Source organism: Psammomys obesus, unplaced genomic scaffold (assembly GCF_907164565.1).
Source record: "Psammomys obesus unplaced genomic scaffold, mPsaObe1.curated_primary_1811, whole genome shotgun sequence".
Classification (NCBI taxonomy): domain Eukaryota; kingdom Metazoa; phylum Chordata; class Mammalia; order Rodentia; family Muridae; genus Psammomys; species Psammomys obesus.
Window position 1 is genome coordinate 23,169,461 of NW_026590062.1, and position 19,857 is coordinate 23,189,317.

The following is a 19,857-nucleotide window of genomic DNA, read 5'->3' on the forward strand; positions in this document are numbered from 1 at the left end:
GAAGCAAGAGCCAGAGGCAGCGGTGTGAGTGGAGAACAGCCTCGCCAGCAGGCTGCCTGCGTTGGTATCTTAGCTCTGTTGCTTCTAGGCTGTGTGACCTTCAGCCACTGCCTCAACCTCTCTGGGCCTCCTCAACTACACAGTGTAGATAATATCCTTTCTGTTTTGGGTGATCACGAAGGAGGAATGAAAAAGCCCCACACGGTGCCTGGTTTGCAGTAAACATAAAAGAGTTTCCCATTGCTTTCTCTGGCCAAAGGCAGTCTTTAGTTTTACCTTTTTTGGTTGTTGTTGGTGGTGTTGGTATTTGTTGTTATTTTGAGACAGGGTCTCACTGTGTAACCGTGGCTGGCCTGAACTCACTATGGAAACAAGGCCAGCCATTAGTTCAGAGAACCCTGCCTGCTTGTGCCTCCACGGTGCTGGACTGAAAGGCATGTGCCACCATGCATGGCCTATTTTTACTGTTCTTTGTTGTTTTGTCTTCAGGGTCTCAAGCTTGCTGTGCAGCCCAGGATGAGCCGGGCCTCCAGACCCAGAAGCCTCTCATTACAGGCATGTACCAGCACTCCACCAACACAGCTAGAGTCCCGGCCCTGGTTTTCTTGTTTGTTTTGAGACAGGGTCTCACACCGAAGCTTAGGTTGCCCTCAAACTCATCAATCCTCCTGCCTCATCCTCTTGAGTGCTGGGATTACAGGCATGTGCCATCCCCCTGCTGTAGGCCTATTTAGGGACAGGGCAAGAATAGAGACAGGCCAGTTGCTGAGACTAACCAAAGCTCTTGGGCAAATGGCAGGCTGGACTAGTTCCCTGCCCCAGCTAATGTGTAAAAGCCCTTGTGAAGGCACAGAGGGACCTTGATTGGAGTGGCATGTGTGCCCTTTCCTCCCAAGGCATCTTGGTGTCCCATTTTAATCTGTCCGTGTCTCCAGGTGGCCCAGGAGGAAGTTTCCAGTGTCACAGAGGAAGAACCAGGCCCAGGAAAGGGCCAAGGTCACAAAGCCTGACAACGACAGGAATCTAAGGACCAAAACACAGCTCAGACCTAGCCACATGGTCCCCTCTCCCACCAGAGTAGCCTCAAGAGCCACAGGCTTGGGGATAGAGTGGCTGAGAGCCAACAAGAAGCTCTGGCCCTTTCAGGCTAGACCAAGTGAGTGGGCAGGCCTTTAGCCAGGTCCCTAGACCCTGCCTGCTACCAAGCTGGGTGACTGGAAGTCCACAGGCCCTGGTTTTCTTGTTTGTTTTGAGACAGGGTCTCCAACTCATCAATCCTCCTGCCTCATCCTCTTGAGTGCTGGGATTACAGGCGTGCGCCATCCCCCTGCTGTAGACTGGCACCTGTCCCCTCCCTCCTGCCCTCCTGAAGCCAGTCATGCCCCTCTTCACCACGTTACCCACAATCCCAGGCCAGCATGGGGGACCCAGGAGGCAACAGAAGAGGTCAAGCAAGACAGACTAGATTCCTGATGTTCAGTCCTTTCTGGTCTGTGGGCCTGCCTCTTTCCCCACTGGCTCTGTGCATGAGCAAGTGGGGGCGGAGACACAGAGAGGTAGCCTCCCCACTCCAGTTGTGATCCAGGAATACCTCTTTCCATTGAGATCTGGCAGGGTTCTGAGTCCTTCTGAGCAAGGTATCTCTGTCCCGCTGAGACCCGAAGACCTCCCCTGCTCACCTGAGTTCCGTGCGATCTGCAGATGGCTTCGGACTGAGCTCGGATCCTGGGACTTCGAGTCTCCGCGGGGCTGCAGATGCTCAGGCCGCTGCGGCCTCACTCAGAGCCTTCCCCGCACCGGCGGCAGAGGGCTCCGTGCGCTGCGCCCGCATGAAGCCCGGCTTTTAGACTGGGGTGTGGACGGCCAGGCGCTGCAGGTTCCCCCGCCCTCCCGCTCCGAGGTGTCCTTTGCCCCTTGGTCCGGTGCCTCCTTCTCTCCTTAGCACGTGGATGGCAGCCGCTCCTCCGGCTGGTGGCCTGTGGCGCAGCGGTGGCGCTTGCCGTGGGCTCAGGAGCCTGCCAATCACCTTCTGCCGTCCCGCTCGTGCGGCGCTCACCTTTAACCCCCCTCTCCCCGGGGGCTTGATGTCTGCTTCCCAAACTGTAGGCTGGGTGAGAGAAGGGAGAGGGAGAGCGTGGGAAGCATCTCAGCCAATGCCCCAGCCCCAGGTCCCACTCAGGGCCGTGGGTTCCCCTTGTCAGCAGCTCCTGTATGCCCACTGATGCCCGTGGAGTCACCTTCATCCTGGGTCCTCTACTGAGGACCCTTCTCTTCCCAAAGGTTGCATCCCCCTAACCAGACCCCTCCTGGAACGACCTCCCCTTCTCACACTGTTCCCTTCTTGTCCCACATCCATACGCGTGTGTGGGTGTGTGCGACGTTTCACTCGTGTGGCTTGGGCGCGTCCACGGAAGTGCTGGTGCCCTGGGAGGACTGCGGTACCCTGTAACTGGACTTGGTGCCCGGAACTGGTGCTCGGCCCTCTGCAAGAGCAGCAAGTGCTCTTAAACGTCTCTCCCCCCACTCCACCCCCCACCCCCGCTTGGAACTCTCTCAATGTAACTGTGGATCGACCATGAAATCCTAATTCTGTTGCCTCCATTTCCCAAGAACGGCTGTTGAGGAGTGAATCGCCACATCTAACAACAAAGCTTTCTACTTTCTCTCTGTCTCTGTTTTTCCAGTCAGGGCTTCTCTGTATAGCTCTGGCTGTCCTGGAACTCGCTCTGTAGCCCCGAGGGCTGCCATACAAGTTTGTGAACCACCGCTGCCTGGCTCAGTATTTCTCTTTAAAAAGCTATTACAGGGGGCTGAGAGACGGAACAGGGTTATGAAACTGGGCTGCTTTTGCAGAGGACCACGGTTTGATTCTCAGCACACATGGGTTCCCAACCATCCATAACTCCAATTCCCAGGGATCTGATGCCCACTTCTGACCTCTGTGGGCACTAAGCATGCACACAAGGTACTTAGATAGTCCATGCAGGCAAAACACTCTCATATCAAATAAAACATATAAATCTAATAGTGAAAAAAAGAAAGAAAAAACTATTACATTTTACTTACTTATCTTGTATGCACGTGTATGTGTTTGGGCACATGCCTGCCGAGGCACACATGAGGAAGTCAGAGGACAACTTATGTGTGCTGGTTCTCCTTCCACCCTGTGGGTCCTGAGTATGAAACTCAGGTTTAGCATCTACTACCAAAGCCAGTGAGGACCTGGCCCTGCTTCTCATGCATTATCTGGACACATGCTATGAATGATCAAATATTCACAACATTTATGTAAAATTCACAGTCCAGGGAGAGGCACACGTCGTAGTCCCAGCACTCAGAAGGCAGATAGAGAAAGGTTCTGATGCATTCATTCCAAACCAGCCAGAGCTACATAGCCAGACACTTCTTTAAAAAACCAAACCAAAACAAAAAACAAAAGCCAAAAATAAACGAGGCCGTGGTGGTGCTTGTCTTTAATCCCAGAATTTTGGAGGCAGAGGCAGAAGGATCTCTGTGAGTTCGAGGCCAGCCTGGTTGGTCTACAGAGACAGCCAGGGCTATGGAGAGAAATTTTCTTGAAAAACATAGCAGAAGTAAGTAAGTAAATAAATAAATAAACAATAAATTAAATAAATAAATAAGCCAGGCATGGCTACCCTACAAAGCGAATTCCAAGACAGCCAGGACTACACAGAGAAAACCTGTCTCGAAATACCAAAAATAAACAAAGAAAAACTCAAGTTTATCTGAGTTGGCCCTACCCATTCATAAAATGGTGGAAGCAGGAAGTTTTGGCATGACACTGTCCTCTCTTAGCCCTAGCTACATGCTGCAGACAACCTCGGGTGGATCGGAAAAGCACAGGTGTAATCATATCAACCTCACACAAAGCAAGAGAAGAGCAAGACAAAGATGGGGATGAGAAGTGGGGAGAGCTCTGGTCCTGGACTCTGTCGGAGAGAAGATGTGGAGAGGGGCAGAAACTCTGAGAACAAGCCTAGTCCTGGAAGGCTGGTTGAAGGGGGTGGAACACAGAGTCTGGTGTGTGCTAGGCAAACGCTACCTCTGAGGCACACTCCCAGCACCTCTCTGGGGCTTCTAGGCCAGTGCTCTCCTGCTGGGCTGTACATGAAGCCTTAGAAGAAAGATTCTTAGGGCTATTTGGATGCTGAGAAGAAAGAGCCTAGGTTAGACGGTTTCCTGTGGACTGCTCTCCCTTGCTCATTGAGAGACGGGGAGCGTAGGATGTCTGCATGCGAAGAAGGCCCCTAGAGATCAGCACGAACCATCTTCTAAAGAGCCTTTCTGTTCTTGATTGAGAGATAATTTTGTTTTGTAGCCCATGATGCCCTCAGACTCCCAATCTTGTGGATTACAGAGTTGTGTAATCCTGCTCCAGCTGGCTGCTTCTCAGTTCTGCCTTTTGTCCAGCGCTCAGCTATGGTCCCTCCCTTACCTTCTCAGACCTTTATGTGGATAGACTTACTATATCCACAAGAATCAGAGGAGGTGGGGGACTGCTCCCCGCTTTACTAGTAAGAAAAGAGAGGGGTTGGAAATGGAGCTCAGTTTGTAGCATGCCAGCCTAGCATACCCCAAACCAAGGGTTACTGCTCCAGCACCACACAAACCAGGAACAGTGTTGCATGCTTGTAATCTCAGCCTTCAGGAGGCTGAGAGCAAAAGGCTGTGAGTTCAACGTAAGCCTGGGCTACATAGTGAGTTTAAGGACAGTCTCGAGTACATGAAATCCTATCTAAAAGGGGGAAAGAAGGAAGGAAGGAAGGAAGGAAGGAAGGAAGGAAGGAAGGAAGGAAGAAAGAAAGAAAGAAAGAAAGAGAAAGAAGAAACTGGGCAGTGATGCCTTTAATCCTTTAATCCCAGCACTCAAGATGAAGAGGGAGGTAGATCTCTGTGAGTTCGAGGCCAGCCTAGTCTACAGAGCAAGTTTTAGGACAGCCAGAACTATACAGTCCTGTCTAGGAAAAAAGGAAAGAAAGAAAGAAAGAAAGAAAGAAAGAAAGAAAGAAAGAAAGAAAGAAAGAAAGAAAGAGAGAAAGAGAGAAAGAGAGAAAGAGAGAAAGAAAGAAAGAAAGAAAGAAAGAAAGAAAGAAAGTAGAAGGAAAAACACAGAGCACAGAGATGCTCTGCAGTTTATCTGGGCCCCTGCAGGTGGGAGGGGCCAGAGCTGGGCTTTGGCCCTTGGTGGTAGGTCTCTGCCTGTGCAGTGTAAAAGATCCTGTGACAAAACACAGCCCTTTTTTCTCATGGTCTGTGCAAACCTTAAGCGACTGCAGTACAGACAGGGCAGCCCCTGAGAGGCCAGAAAGGATGCCTCTGATGACTAGTGACTCCAGCTTTAGGATAACAGGTCAGGAAAGAGGGGAGGGTTTTGGGTCCAGGGGTGCTCTGCGCAACAACAGAAGAGGTGGGGTAAATGAAACCCAGGGAGATGGGTCAGTGGGTTGAGTGTTTGCTACAGGAGCCTGAGGATCTTCACTGAGTCCATGGCACTAGCATGAAAGAAAGGTCTGAGTGGTGGTGGGCCGCACCTTTGATCCCAGCACTCAGGAGACAAAGTGATCCCAGTGGGGGAGTCTGAGGCCAGCCTGGTCTATGGAGCAAGTCCCAGGAGACCTACACAGAGCAACCTTGTTGCAGGGAGGAGGGAGCAGGCTCAACACACACCTTCATCCCGGTGCTGGAGATGCTGCAGGCGGGAGCATTCCTAGATGTTAGCTGGGCAGTCAGCCTAGCAGAGTTGGTTCAGCCTTAGGATCATGCAGAGACCTTGTTTCAAAACGAAAGTGGAAGGCTGGCATGATGGCTTAGCTGTTAAAGGTGCTTGCTGCCAAACCTGACTACCCAAGTTCAATCCCCAGGACCCACACCGTGGAAACTTCCAGAAGTAGTCCTTTGACCTCTGCCCTCTCTCTTTCTTCTCTCTTGTTGTCTCTCTCTATCTCTGTATCTCTCTCTCTCTCACACACACACACATACAGAGACAGAGAGAGACCGAGAAGAGGCCAGGAAGCCTCGGATTAAGGAATAGTCCTGAGTCCAGCTAGGCTGCAGGTAAATTCTACAAGTCAAGTGTGAGATGAGAAAAGGAAAAAGGAAATTGCTGTGGAGGGAGACAGATGTCAAACAAAGGTATGGGCCTCAGCGCTGGGGAGATGGCTCAGCCCTTAAGAGCTTGTGCTGTTCTTGGAGAGGACCTGGGTTCACCTGACAGGAGGACCAGTATTCATTTCCGGTGGCTCAGAACCATCTTCAAGTCCAGCCCCAGGGGATGTGATGCCTTTGAGGTTAGCGAGGGCACCTGCATTCATGAACACTGTATCCACACAACATGCACAGAGGAACACACATGCATGCATGCGCGTGCTCGAGTGCACACACACACACACACACACACACACACACACACACACACGTAATTAAAAATAATAAAAAACAAATTTTAAAAATGGAAGATGCAGCCAGGCTTGGTGGAACACACCTGTGATCCCAGCACTCAGGGAGGCAGAGATGGGGGGAATCTCTATGAGTTCAAGGCCAGACTGGTCTACAGAGTGAGTCCAGGACAGTCAACGCTCTCTTATACAAAGAAACCCTGTCTCAAAAAAAAAAATTATAAAATTAAAAAAATAAATAAAACAAAATCAAACAGGGCTGGCCTCAAACTCACAAAGATCTGACTAGCTCTGCCTCCTGAGTACTGTGATTATGGAGTGCTCCACCACACCCTGCAATCCTGTTTGTTTTTTAACATCTGACTATCTGTCCGTCTGTCCGTCCATTCCTGTGTGTGTGTGCACGCACGTAGAGCCACGTATGGAGCAGCTTTCAGGACTTGGTTCTCTGCTGTAGGTTCCAGAGATTCAGCTCAAGTCCTTAGGCTTGGTGACAAGCCATCACTGCAGGCAGGCCCTTGTTTGTTTATGAGGTAGAGTCTGGCTCTGCAGCCCCAGCTGAGTAAGAGCTTACGTTCCTCCTGCCTCAGACCCTGGATTACAGCCATTGCAGGTGTGTGCCCCTCAGTCCACCTTCACCTGGCATTTTTCTTTCTGCCAACCCCATAGCTAATGAGATGCCTGGGCTCGAGCTATGCAGTCCACAAAAAGAGTTGCTGATCTTATGAAGTGTAAAAGAGTGGGTGAGGACATCAGCCTTGGCTAGACCTTAGCCTTGACCTTCCCTTGGTGGTGGGAAGAGAGTGAGAAGACCAAGTCAAGCAAAAAGAGTTTTAAGAGTTGTTGGGTGTGGAGGCCTCCACCTTTAATCCTATCCCCCAGGAAGCAGAGGCAGGGAATTTCTATGAGTTTGAAGCCAGCCTGGTCTATACAGAGAGTTAGGGAGTTCTCAGCCAGCCAGAGCTACATAGTGTGAATCTATCTAAAAACAAATAAGTAGGGATGGAGAGATGGCTCAGCACTTAAGGAGTCTGCTCTTCCCGAAGACCTGGGCTCAATTCCCAGTACCTGCACAGCAAATCACAACTGACTCCAATTCCAGTTCTAGGGGAACTGAGGTTCACACATACAACACACAGGCAGAACATAGATACTAAAAGTAATCATTAAATATTAAAACAAACAAACAAATACTATACCTAAAAATTGGAATGGCAGTCTTCCTCCCTGAAGTCCCTCCAACTCTCAAGTTGTTTCTCACTTTTTTTTTTTTTTGAGACAGAGTTTCTCTGTGTAGCCTGGCTATCCTGGACTCCATCTGTAGACCAGGCTGACCTTGAACTCACAGAGATCCACCTGCCTCTCCGGGATCAGGTGGGATCTCTGGCATGCACTTGTCTGTATGTCTGTCACTTTTATTTAATCTGCATTTGCTCTGCTCAAAAAATAATACATAAACAAGTAAAAAAACTGTGGAGTGGAGCAGCATGTTGATGCACTCCTTTAATCCTAGCACTCAGGGAGGCAGAGGCAGGCGGATCGCTGTGAGCTGAAAGCCAGCCTGGTCTGCAAAGCAAGTTCAGGACAGCCAAGGCTACATAGAGAATCCCTGTCTTGAAAAAACAAAACAAAATCGTGGCACACACCTGTAATAATTTACCCATAACTTGACAAAGTGACAAGCCTTGGCTACATGATGAAATCCTGTGTACAATATTAAGCAAAAAACAAAGACTGAAATGTAACTCAGTGGTAGCGCACCTGCCTAGAATGCCCCAGTGAGGGGCTGGGGGGTGTGGCTCAGTGGTAGAGCACCTGCCTAGAATGCCCCAGTGAGGGGCTGGGGTGTGGCTCAGTGGTAGAGCCCCTGCCTAGAATCCCCCAGTGAGGGGCTGGGGTGTGGCTCAGTGGTAGAGCACTTACTTTGTAAGTGGTGATCCTCCTCCATTTCTATCCCTACCACCTCAAACTATTAAAAAAAGTCATGGGAGTGGGGTGGGGATAAAAGGGAGTCAGTTAAAGTGGAAACTGAATTGAACAAGACAGACAGAAACATCAGGAAAGAGTAACAGGCTAGAGGTGAGCGCTGAGGCTGAGGTGAGCCTAGATCAAGACTGTATCTGCATGTGTTGACCTCTGAATGAAGATAGGTCACTCTTCCTGGAGGCTGAAGGGAAGCTGGACAAAGGGCAGGTACAAAGAGCATCCTGAGAGGAAGGGTGGGGACTAACAGAGGTATTTTTCTAGGATAGACAGTGGAGCTCTGGAGAGGCATGGAAAGACCGTTGGTCTTTAAAGAGAAGAGAAGAGAAGAGAAGAGAAGAGAAGAGAAGAGAAGAGAAGAGAAGAGAAGAGAAGAGAAGAGAAAAGGAGACATATTTATTGCCAGAGATGGTGGCACACGCCTTTAAATCCCAGCACTCAGGAGGCAGGGCAGGTAGAGCTCTGTGAGATCTAAGTCAGCCTGGTGTAGGTAGTGAATTCCAGGCCAGCCAGGGCTACACAGTGAGACTCTGTCTCAAAACACCAGCAAAGGTTTATTTATTTAGTATATGTGTGTTCACACACTTGCTTGGGTGTGCACACGTCTGAGTGAATGTATGCAGATGTCAGAGGAGGCTAGAGGAGACCATTAGATCCCCTGGAACTGAAATTACAGGCAGCACTGAGCTACCAGGTGGATTCCGGGACCCAAACCCTGGTCCTCTGCGTGGATGGTACTTGCTCTTGACTGCTGAGCCATCTCTCCAGTCTCTAGGACTGAGGGGTGGGTCATGGGGAGGGGGGAGAGGGTTGTCTTGTACGGAGCATTTATGTGAGGCATGGGAACTGATAAACAGACAAGAGAAGTGGAGCCCTTCCAGCCATTTTACCTTACAGCTAAGGAGGATGAAGGTTGCTAGTCCAGAGCAGGAGGAACCGAGGAAGAGACCCCTAAAAAGCTCCCAGACATAGCTGCCACTAGAGAGGAAGAATTGGGGGGAGGTCAGCAGGGTGTGTGGAAATGGACTGTTGATAATGCCTGTGGTCAAGGGAGAGCAGAATTGTGAGTTCACAGGAAAAGAATAGATAGGAGCCCTGTTGGGGAGGTGGAGAGGGCTTCCAGAGGTGGGGACCTTTAGTGTGAGTGGATTTCATTCACAGAAGAACCACAGGTGGTGGTGCACACCTGTCTTAACACTTGGAGGCTGAGGCAGGAGGATGGAGCTGGATTAGGGACAGTCCTTATTGAGCTATGCCTTGGCTTATGGTTGTCTCCAGAACACCCATTCAGCCTATGAAACCCCATTCAATTGTCACCTCCTCAGTTAAGTCTTTCTAATTGGCTGGTACCGGTCGTGTGCTTTCACAGTAATGTGTGTGTACATACAGCTAACACATTCGCTACGTATGTGTACATGCTTGAATGTTAGTGGGGAAAGCGTGCATGCATGGGTGCACATGGAAAACAGAGGTCAACACTGGCTGTCATGGCTGCGTTTGTTAGTCCCAGGAACCCAGATGCTTTCGCAGTACTGTGAGCAGAAAAGTGAGCTCCATATCTAGGTTTTTTTGTTGTTGTTTGTTTGTTTGTTTTCTTTTTTTGAGACAGGGCTTTCTCTCCCTCTCTCTCTCTCTCTCTTTTTTTTGGTTTGTTTGTTTGTTTTGAGACAGAGTTTCTCTGTGTAGCCTTGGCTGTCTTGGAACTCATTCTCTAGACCAGGCTGGCCTCTAACTCAGAGATCTGCTTGCCTCAGCCTCCTGAGTGCTGGAATCAAAGGCGTGGGACACCATGTCTCTGCCATCTGTCTTGCACTAGATGAGAGTTGTCTTAACCTGAGAGCGCTCTAAATTGAGGACAGTGTCCCGCTGGGTTGTGGCCCAGCCTCTGTGCTCTGTTGACATCGCACAAAAGGGAACAGTATTGTCAATCATCTGTAAAGTGACTTTAGGCAGGCTATGTCATCTTTGAGATTTTAAAATCTATTTTATCTTGTAAGTTACCTTTTATTATTTTATTTTTTGGTGGTGCGGGGGATGGAATACGGGCTTTGCTTAGGCTAGGCAAACACACCCAGTACAGCCGCAGCCGCAGCAGCAGCGCTCTGTGACGCCTGCATATCTCTAAAGTAACAGAAACTCAAGAAGTTAGTTACATAGTCACCTGCCCTGCGTCAAGGCGCTCAGTATTCGCTATCTCAACGCTCGCGGTGCTTCCGCTCCCCATTTCACAGACGAAAAAAACTGAGGCACGGCGGCGAGGAATGACGCGTCTAAGTTAGCAGCCAGACAGGGGCTTCGGTGCCCAACCCAGCTCAGAGAGCTGTAGGAATTCAAAGGGGGAAATAGGAAAAGAGCCTTGCAAACTGCAGGCGCCTGGGGTGGGAGGGTCCGCGGTGAAGCGTGGCAGGATGAAGGGGTGTGAGGAGAGGAAGACTGGGTTCCGAGAGGGAGGGGGAGGATGGACTTCTGCAGCGAGACCGCTTTGAGCAACGCGTTTGCGGTGGCGCGCGAGCCCCTCGGCGGGAGATCTCCGGCGCGGCTCGCCCCCTACCTGCCCCACCCCCAGTCCTGCCAGCAGCGGAGGCGGCCCCTTTAAGAGCGGTCGAGACGCCCCCTGGCGGCGGGACGCGGCAGCGCAGCGCGCGGCCGGAGCTGGAGCTGGAGCCGGAGCCCGGAGCGGAGCCGTAGCGGAGCGGGGCCGATCGGGCCGAGCCAGCAGCCGAGCTGGGGGCGCGGGCGGGCGGTATGTACCGGGCCCGGGCGGCGCGGGCGGGGCCGGAGCCCGGCAGCCCGGGGCGCTTTGGGATCCTCAGCACCGGGCAGCTCCGAGATCTGCTTCAAGATGAGCCCAAGCTGGACCGGATCGTGCGGCTCAGCAGGAAGGTAACGCAGGGGGCGCGGGCAGGAGGAGGGTGTGTGTGTGTGTGGTGGTGGTGGTGGGGAATGGAGAGGACGGGCCGCGGCCTGCGGGGACCCGGAAACCCAGCCAGCGGAGGCCACCCCTCTGGAGCTGCCAGGCCTTGGGATCATGGGAGCCTGGCACGTCCGAGTGGGCCCCGCGGAGCCGCCCCCGGGGGATGGGGGTCGCCCTGATCCGGCCTGGGGCGAGTGGTGCAGGGGAGGTCGCCCGGGGATGCACCCGTGCACCCCAGGATGGCCGCGAGGCGTGCCCTCCCGAGGATGCTCCCGGGAGGTGTGTTCTGGGGGCCGGGAGGTGGAGGGTGAGCTGTGTTGTGGGGGGCCCTGGCTCATCACACCCACGTTCTGTAGGGCCATAAAGGGGAGGCGCCTTGCCAGGGGGAGAACTGAAGGCCTGCTTGACACCTGGGGTGGGGAGGATTGCTGGGAAGGGGGGGTATGCATTAGATGGGAAGGGGGCTTTGTGTCTGCCATTGGGGATGGGTCTTTGAATACAGAGGCTTGTATTCCGTAGGCCACCATAAGAGAAAGTTGTATATTTCACGGGAGACATAGGCCCGGGCTGGTTGTCTGTTGGGAGGGGGGGGTGGTACAGAAAGAGAAAGTGTGTGTTAGAAGGAGCCAGATGAGGAGGGGCATGTGCATGGATCAGGGGACAGATGGAGGGGAGCGCTTTCTCCAGGGCAGGGAGCTAGGCTTGGCCCTCCTGGAAACAGGCTCGAAAAGCCTGTTTCAGGGCCCCAGTGCTGCCTTCTGCTCCGTGAGCAGCCAGCAGGTGTAGGGGACCAGAGAAGCAAAGGGGGTGTGTATTGTATTCGCGCGAGGAGGGGGGCCTGTGGGGTTCCATTAGAGAGCCGTATAAGAGGGGGGTATAAGAGATGAGAGGGTGACCTGAGTGGGGGGTGCTGGGAAGATACAGAGTGAAAACATCACTCCCCCCAAGAGTCAGAACAGGGGGTGGGAGTGTTTTCCACACAAACACCTGAGGAGGAAGCGAGACAAAGGCCTGGAATGAGAGGCAAGCTGTCCAAGCATGGAAAATGGGACAGAGGAGGGAGGGGTTAGTCCTCCGGGACCTGAGCAGACATATTAATTGAAAAATTAAAAATTAACTAACATTTGTGAAGGCCTTCATAGTTTGGTTCACTTAAGTCTCACAACAACTCGCTAAGATAGGCCGGCTTTTTGTTTTGTTTTGTTTTTGTTTTGCTTTTTAATTGTAGAAGAAACTGGGGCCCAGAGAAAAGATGTAAAGCAAAGCGTGGTCCCTCCACCTGTTGGTGCTGTCAGCCCTGCAGGCTGGGGACTCCGGGGGCCTGTGGCTAGGCCTGTGGTGGGTGTTGCAAGGGTGGACTCCAGGTGACCCCGGGCAGTCTGAGCCCAGGCTCTTAGCTCTCCTCCACCGGCAGTTCCAGGGTCTGCAGCTGGAGCGAGATGCCTGCTTGGCATCTAACTACGCGCTGGCCAAGGAGAACCTGGCCTTGCGGCCCCGCCTGGAGATGGGCCGGACAGCCCTGGCCATCAAGTACCAAGAGCTTCGAGAGGTGGCTGAGAACTGCGCACACAAACTGCAGAGACTGGGTGAGGGGCGGCCCAGGAGAACTGTCTGGGCTGGGGTTGGCCTTAATTTGTGTGAGGTTCTCAAGGGTGGGACTGGGGCACACCTACTCTGGGACAAAATCTGAAGAGAGTTGGTTTTGGCCTTCCGGAAAGTGAAGTTGTGAGCTGTGGAGGAACAGGCCTGGAAAACTGGGCTCGGTCCCCCATGTGTGTAAAGCTAAGTACTTGGGAGGCAGAGAGAGGCAGGAAGATCAGAAAATGTCAAGACCAGCCCTAAGCTATGTAGTGAGTTCTGGACCAGACTGTCTCTTAAGGGGAGACCATTCTTCAAAAACAAAAGGTTGTATTGAAGAAGGCTGATGGAAACCCGGGGAAGTAGAAGAAAGGGGCCCAAGCCAGGCATGGCGGCCATATGCCCATAATCCCACCTCTTGGGAGGCAGACAGAGGAGGATCAGTAGCTCAAGGCCAAACTCAGTTACAGAGTGAGTTCTCAGCTAGCGTGGGCTACTTAAGACCTTCTCCCCGACTCCCCCCCCCCCCCCCCCCCCCCCAGAAATCAAGGCTGATGATGGTTTATTGAGTAAAGACACTTGGGGCCAAGCTTGAGTTTGATTCCGTGGGACGAATATGGGGACATGGACATGGGGAATGTCCCTGGGGACAGAGGCTTTCCTAAACCTTACTTCCCAGCCTGGCCGGAAGTGACCTCTTTATAGGAGGTCAGCTCCCATAAATTGTCCCAGACCTCTACAACTATTCGGTGGATACACAAGAATACAAAATAAAAATATAAAACAATTTTTAAAAACCCAACATCAAAACAGAAGACAGGAAAGGAGACTGGGGAGATGGCTCAGAGGTTAGGAGCACTGCCTGCTCTTCCAGAGGACCTGGGTTTGATGTCCACATGATAGCTCATAGCTGCTTTTAATTCCAGTTCCAGGGGGTCCAGGGATATCTCTGATCTCCATGGGCACCAGGCACTCACATACATACCTACATACCTGTAGGTACACATACACAAGAAATTTAAAAAAAAAAAGAAGGAGGAGAAGGAAGGCAAAAGGAAACAGGAAACTGGAAGAGTGGTCAAAGCCACAATGCTTTATTTTTTCCTCCTAGGATATAAGACTGTGTCATGTTTGACCTGATTAATGGGTTGGGTGGTGGACATCTGACTCTAGACAGGAGTGTCCATGTTATTGAAGAAGCTGAGCCAGGCATGGTGACACACCCTTTTAATCCCAGCACTCAGGAAGACGAGGCAAGATTTCCATATCTGATAGTCTAGCCTGGGTTACACAGTAAGACCTGTCTCAAATTAATAATAATTATATAATAATAAATATAATAATATGTATATCGTTTATACTATGCAATAGTAAATATATAATAATATCATTGATGGCTGGAGAGATGGCTCAGCAGTTGGAATTGACGGACATTCGATTTCCAGTTCCCATGTTGGGCAGCTCACAGACTCCAGCTCCACGGGGTGTCTGACAACATCTGGCCTCCTCAGGAACCTGCACTCAAGTGGACATGCCCACACACAGACACAGACATATAATTTAAAATGAAAAATTTTTTAAAGAAAAAGAAATAATAGTATTCTAAACAAACAAAAAGAAGCTGAACTTGTTTGCGCTTGCCTATAATCTCAGCATTTTGAGGTCTAGAAACTGTAGGGCCAGGAGTTCAAGGCTAGCCTGGGCTACACAGTGAGTTCAAGGTTAGAGGCTGCCTGAAACAAGAGAAAAGAAACATCAAAGCCAGCTGAGGGTTTGGAGGCCACAGTGCTGGGGACTGTAGGCATCTGCAGTCAAGGGGAGAGTCAGAGTCCCTGTCTGTTCCCTGTGGTCCTCAGAGGAGAGCATGCATCGCTGGAGCCCCCAATGTGCGCTGGGCTGGCTGCAGGCTGAGCTGGAAGAGGCTGAGCAGGAGGCTGAGGTGAGGGGTAGAGGTGGCTGGGTCCAGGTGAACAGGGAGGGAAACCAGTCCTGTCTCATTGGGGTTTGTCATTACATCAAAGACTTGAGAGTGTCTTCTCTGAGAAGCCCACCATGATTGCCTACTGAATTTTCTGGACTCTGCCGGTGACAGCAGAGTTTGATGTCCTTAGTCCTTAGGGATGTTTACAGACAGAGGGCAGGGTCGGCTGGTAGTAAGGCCCATTTCTCTGGGCTGGGTTGGGAGCAGACACTTAAATGAGTTGAAGGGCATGGGACAGCCCTCATTGTGGAAATATGGTGGACATCTGTCCAGTCTGGGTAACCCAGAGGCTGGGCCAGGTTGGAAGCTCAGGGCCTCTGCTGGCTGGCTGGTCACCGTGGGGAAGAAGGAGTCAGTCTCTGATCGGATTGCCTCCCCAACTCTCCATTTCCCTCCTGGACACTACCCAGGTCCAGATGGAGCAGCTGCTGCTGGGGGAACAGAGCCTGGAGGCCTTCCTACCAGCCTTCCAGAGGGGCCGTGCCCTGGCTCACCTGAGGCGGACCCAGGCGGAGAAACTACAGGAAGTGCTGAGGCGTCGGGAGCGCTCCGCCCAGCCGGCTCCCACTCCTGCCGCTGCTGCCGCTGCCACCGCCGTGGATCCCCCCAAACCCTTTCCAGCTGCTGCCGTGCTGCCCACTGGGGCCGCCCGGGGCCCACCTCCAGCAGTACCCCGGAGCCTGCCCCCTTTGGACTCCCGCCCAGTGCCCCCACTGAAGGGCTCCCCCGGGTGCCCCTTCGGCCCAGCCCCTCTGCTGAGCCCTCGACCCTCTCAGCCTGAACCCCCTCATCGGTAGAAGCCAGGGTGCGGCCTCCCAGCGGGGGTCCAGACAAACTTGATTCGTGGCTCCTCCTCCTCCCCCACTGTCTGGGTGGGGGGAGGGGCAGGCCCCTCCCCCTAGCCTCAGGCAGGCCCAGGGCCCTGGAGGCTGAGCTGGGGAAGAGGGGCTCCCCGAAGAGGCCCGTAAAGGGCTGGGGGTGGGGTGGGCAGGGTGCTGGACCTCAGTCACCAAGGAAACTCTGCCTTTTTTATTTTATTTTTTTCGTCTCCCCGGCTGGGGTATTCAGGGTGCCAAGCCAGGTCCCCAAATGAAAAGAGAACTTTATGGGGTCCTGCTTCCCCCAGGGAGGTCTTGCTTGGGGGCCTGTCGCACTCTGCCACACTACTGGGCTCGAACAACCGCCAAGGCTTACTGGATTGTTTTCCTCATATCCTGAGCTAACCCTTCCTGCAGTTGGGGGCTCTCCGCCTAGGAGCCAGGCTGTCACGCCCCAGCTGCAGGCCCAGGGACACCCTCCAACGGCTTTGCAGCTGGCCCTGGGGCCAGGTGGAAGAGAGGCTTCCGACCGGCACAAGTGAGAGCCTGCCATCCCCAGGAAAGACCATTCTGTATTTTTCTGTCCCTGTCTCCTTAGAATGGAACCTTTTTGAGGGCAGGTCCTTGTCTTTGTATGTTCTGTCCCCAGCCCCGCCTCCTAAGGGGCTGTCAATAAATGTGCTGATGGATGACGGTGATGATGCTCCGCCTCCTCTCTTGCTCCCTCAGCCAGCCTCCACACCTTCTTCTGCTCTGGCGCTTCTTCCTATGGCAATACCTTTCTTTTCCCTGCCCATCCAAAGCTCAACTGACCTGCAAGGCCAACCGCAGCTTCCTCCAAGAAGCTGCCTGATTTCCAGCTCCTGAGAGGCTTTCCTAGGCCTAACTTCCCAGCCTGGCCGGAAGTGACACCTCCTACTCTACCGTCTCGGCTGCCTCGCCTGGCTGCACCTTCGTTCCCAGGATTGCTTGTCGGGTGCAGCAGGATGAACTGCCAACCCTCACCCTCCGTGGACGCGGATGATACCTTCAGTGGGTGACAGAGGGGTTCCCTTAGGAATGTAGCCTTCTGTCCTCCGCTAGGGAGACATTAAGTGGCCAGCTTGGCCGATAGGTGTGGGGCAAGAACACTGGCAAGCAGAATGTCGGGAAGAAGGGCAGATCGGTGATCCCAGAACATGGGAGGCTGAAGCAGGAAGATGGAAAGTTCGAAGACCCGGGGCTGGGGACAGCACGGTTGGAAGAGTGCTTGTGTAGCGTGCAGGAAGCCCCGGGTTCGATTCCCAGCACTCCCTACACCAGACATGTTGGAGCACACTTGTAATCCATCCCCTAGGAGGTGGAGGCTGAAAGAGTTGGAGTTCAAGGTCATTCTCACCTACATGATGAGTCTGAGGCTGCCTAGGCTCTACTGTCTCAGCAAAGAAAACCCCACAAGAAACACATTCAAGGCCTGCTTGGGCTACATAAGACTTAAGTCCAAACTGAGTATGTGGCGAGAACCCCATCCTTTAAACAATGTGGCAGTATCATTCTTAGGTCAGCCAAGGTCAATTCAAAACCGAGAAAATTTGTCCACGAGGCACAGAAACTCCTGCAAATAAGGGTGGCCTGCCAAAACCACGGTAGAAACTAGAAATGGTGGGCTCATTCCTACAATCCCAGCATTCAGATGACAGAGGCAGAAGGGTTGCCTTAAGTTTGAGACTAGTCTAGGGTTGTGAGTTCCAGACATCCTAAGCTACAGAGTGAGACTTTGTCTCAAGGTAACAAGTGCTACTGAAGCTTATAAAGCTGATGTAGTCTTTGTCCTTGTTGCTAGAGAAAGAATCATCTGGAGCCGTGGCTCTCATCTTCCTAACGCTGTGACCCTTTAATACACTTCCTCATGTTGTGGGGACTCCCAACCTGAAAAATTATTTTCGTTGCTACTTCACAACTATAACTCTGCTGCTCTTATGAGTCATTTTTGCCGAGTGGGTCACGTGACCCACAGGTTGAGAATAACTGACCTAGAATGTGAGTGTTGGGTTGACTGCTTCTCATCTTCGGGGTTTAAAGAGGGAGGCTTGGAACTAAGTCCCACAGAATAGACAAGTGTGCAGGTACAAGTGTGCGGGGTTTAGCCCAGGATCTCCCGAGGACTGCTTCGAGCATGGCCTGAGGGATAGAGCCAAGAACAATGGTACTAGAAGTGGGCTCCATGTGGGGGCTCTTGGCTGTTCCTGGAGGTAGGGACCCTTGCAGATGTGTGAGGAGAACTTTAAGACTTGCTTGAAAGCCCAGCCAGGTGGCACATACCTATAATCCCATAACTCTGGGAGGCAGCGATAGGTGGGTCTCTGTGAGTTTGAGGCTAGCCTGGTCTACAAAGCGAGTCCAGGACAACCAGGGCTTGATACACAAAGAAACCCTGTCTCAAAAAATTAAAAAAAAAAAAAAAACTTAGAGTTTCTCCTCCACCCCCAGAGAGGGGTTCTCTGTGTAGCCCTGGCTGTCCTGGAACTTGCTCTGAATACCAGGCTGGCCTTGAACTCACAAAGATGTACTTGCCTCTGCCTGAGTGCTGGGATTAGAGAGGTGTGTGCCACCGTGCCCTGCTCAGGCAGTTTTGTTTTAGAATATAACCAAACAGAGAAAGAGGCGGGTGGGGTGGCACATGCCTTTGATCTCAGCACTTAGGAGGCAGAGGCAGGAGGATCTCTGTGAGTTCCAGGCCAGCCAAGGCTACACAGGGAGACTGTCTCAAAAAAATGTGGAGTTGGGAGGGCTAAGGCTGGGTATGACTGCCTTTTTCCTTTTTATCAGGACTTTGAGGAGTAGTTTCTAGAAGATTAGATCTGGCTTCAGCCTTCGTTCCCTAGAACAGGTAAGAAGTAGAGAAGAGCCAGCCAGGTTGGGGAGGTGGCTCAGTTGGTAGAGTGCCTGCGTAACAGCAGGAAACACCAGCTAACATGCCTGCCTCGCATCAAGAGTTAAATGAAATCCTGTCTCAAAGTTCAAAACAAAGCAAAAAGACTGCTTGGCAGTAATGCTGCATGCCTTTAATCCCAGCACTCAGGAGACAGAGACAAGTGGAGTTCCAAAGCTACACAGAGAGACCTTATCTCGAAAAACCAAAACAAAGACATAATGTTCCTTGTTTTCAGGTGCATAGTATATTCTGAGGATTTTGGGCTTTCCTACTTTAAATGTTCTGTCTCTAGGTTTTAGGGATGAACATACCCAGGAATGACCCTGGGATGTTCCTTTGTGAGAGAGGAAAAATTAAAGTACCCTGTGTGAGTGACAGGAGAAAAGTTTTACCTAGGTGCTGTAAGTGATTGCCTCACATTTGTTACTAGCTTGCATTCCATCCCCATTGCCATGAAAAATAACGTACCCATTACAGAACCCTGCGCCTGTGGCTAGCACCAGGCAGCCACCCAGAACCCCAGGGACAACAAATAAATCCAGGTTTGTTACTTGGGGAATTTAAATGTTCTAAAATTACACGTGTTCATTTAGTTTGTCATGACATGCATTTTGAAGTCTGAGAACAACTTACGGAAGCCGGTTCTCTGCTTCCACCGTGTGGATCTCAGGGATCAGGTACCCAAGGCATCAGTCCAGCTTGGCGTCAAATGCCTTTACCTACTGAACCATCTTGGAAGTCCCTATTGGGTTTATTGTTATTGTTTTTGTTTTGTTTTACTGAGGTTTGATCTGGAATTGCTTTGAAAAGGCATCCAGACAGTATGAGCTCATTTGATCTGTGAACACAGTACATACCTGCCTCTACTTAATCGTTACTTTCTCAGATCACAGGCTTTAAGTGATTTTTATTTTATCTCCCAGTAGTTTGTGTTTTCTGAAGTAAATGTGATATTATTTTTTACGTTTTAGAATGTTGAAGTATAACTAAAGAATAAATATACTGACTGGCCTTGTCTTCTGCAATGTAGCTAGACTAAATCAGTATTTCTACAGAAAGAGATGGGGGGGGGCGAGAATGTCTATTGAGTCCAATTAGTGTTGGTCATACAGCTTGGAAAAATAAATTAGTGGACTTGTCCCTGAAGAAAATTGATTCTCCCTTCCTCAGCAAATACTGGCTTCAGCTCCTTACCTGAGGGGGTGGGGGGAGCTTGGGAATTTTCCCTCAATTGTGTTGATCATTTAAGCCAA

General features: G+C 51.5%; 1 protein-coding gene across 2 annotated transcripts; it reads left to right on the top strand.

Moving 5' to 3' along the window:
- The first annotated feature begins 11,052 nt into the window (after positions 1–11,052).
- Positions 11,053–16,388, top strand: Vps37d (VPS37D subunit of ESCRT-I). 2 transcript variants are annotated; one of them, XM_055606495.1, is made up of 4 exons: positions 11,053–11,282; positions 12,728–12,899; positions 14,748–14,830; positions 15,283–16,388. In XM_055606495.1, the coding sequence occupies exons 1-4, from the start codon at positions 11,145–11,147 to the stop codon at positions 15,667–15,669; spliced, it is 780 nt and encodes a 259-aa protein (XP_055462470.1). In that variant the 5' UTR covers positions 11,053–11,144; the 3' UTR covers positions 15,670–16,388. The 2 variants fall into 2 exon arrangements, with proteins under 2 accessions (XP_055462470.1, XP_055462471.1); XM_055606496.1 differs by lacking the exon at positions 11,053–11,282 and adding an exon at positions 11,517–11,592.
- The last annotated feature ends 3,469 nt before the right edge of the window (positions 16,389–19,857 follow it).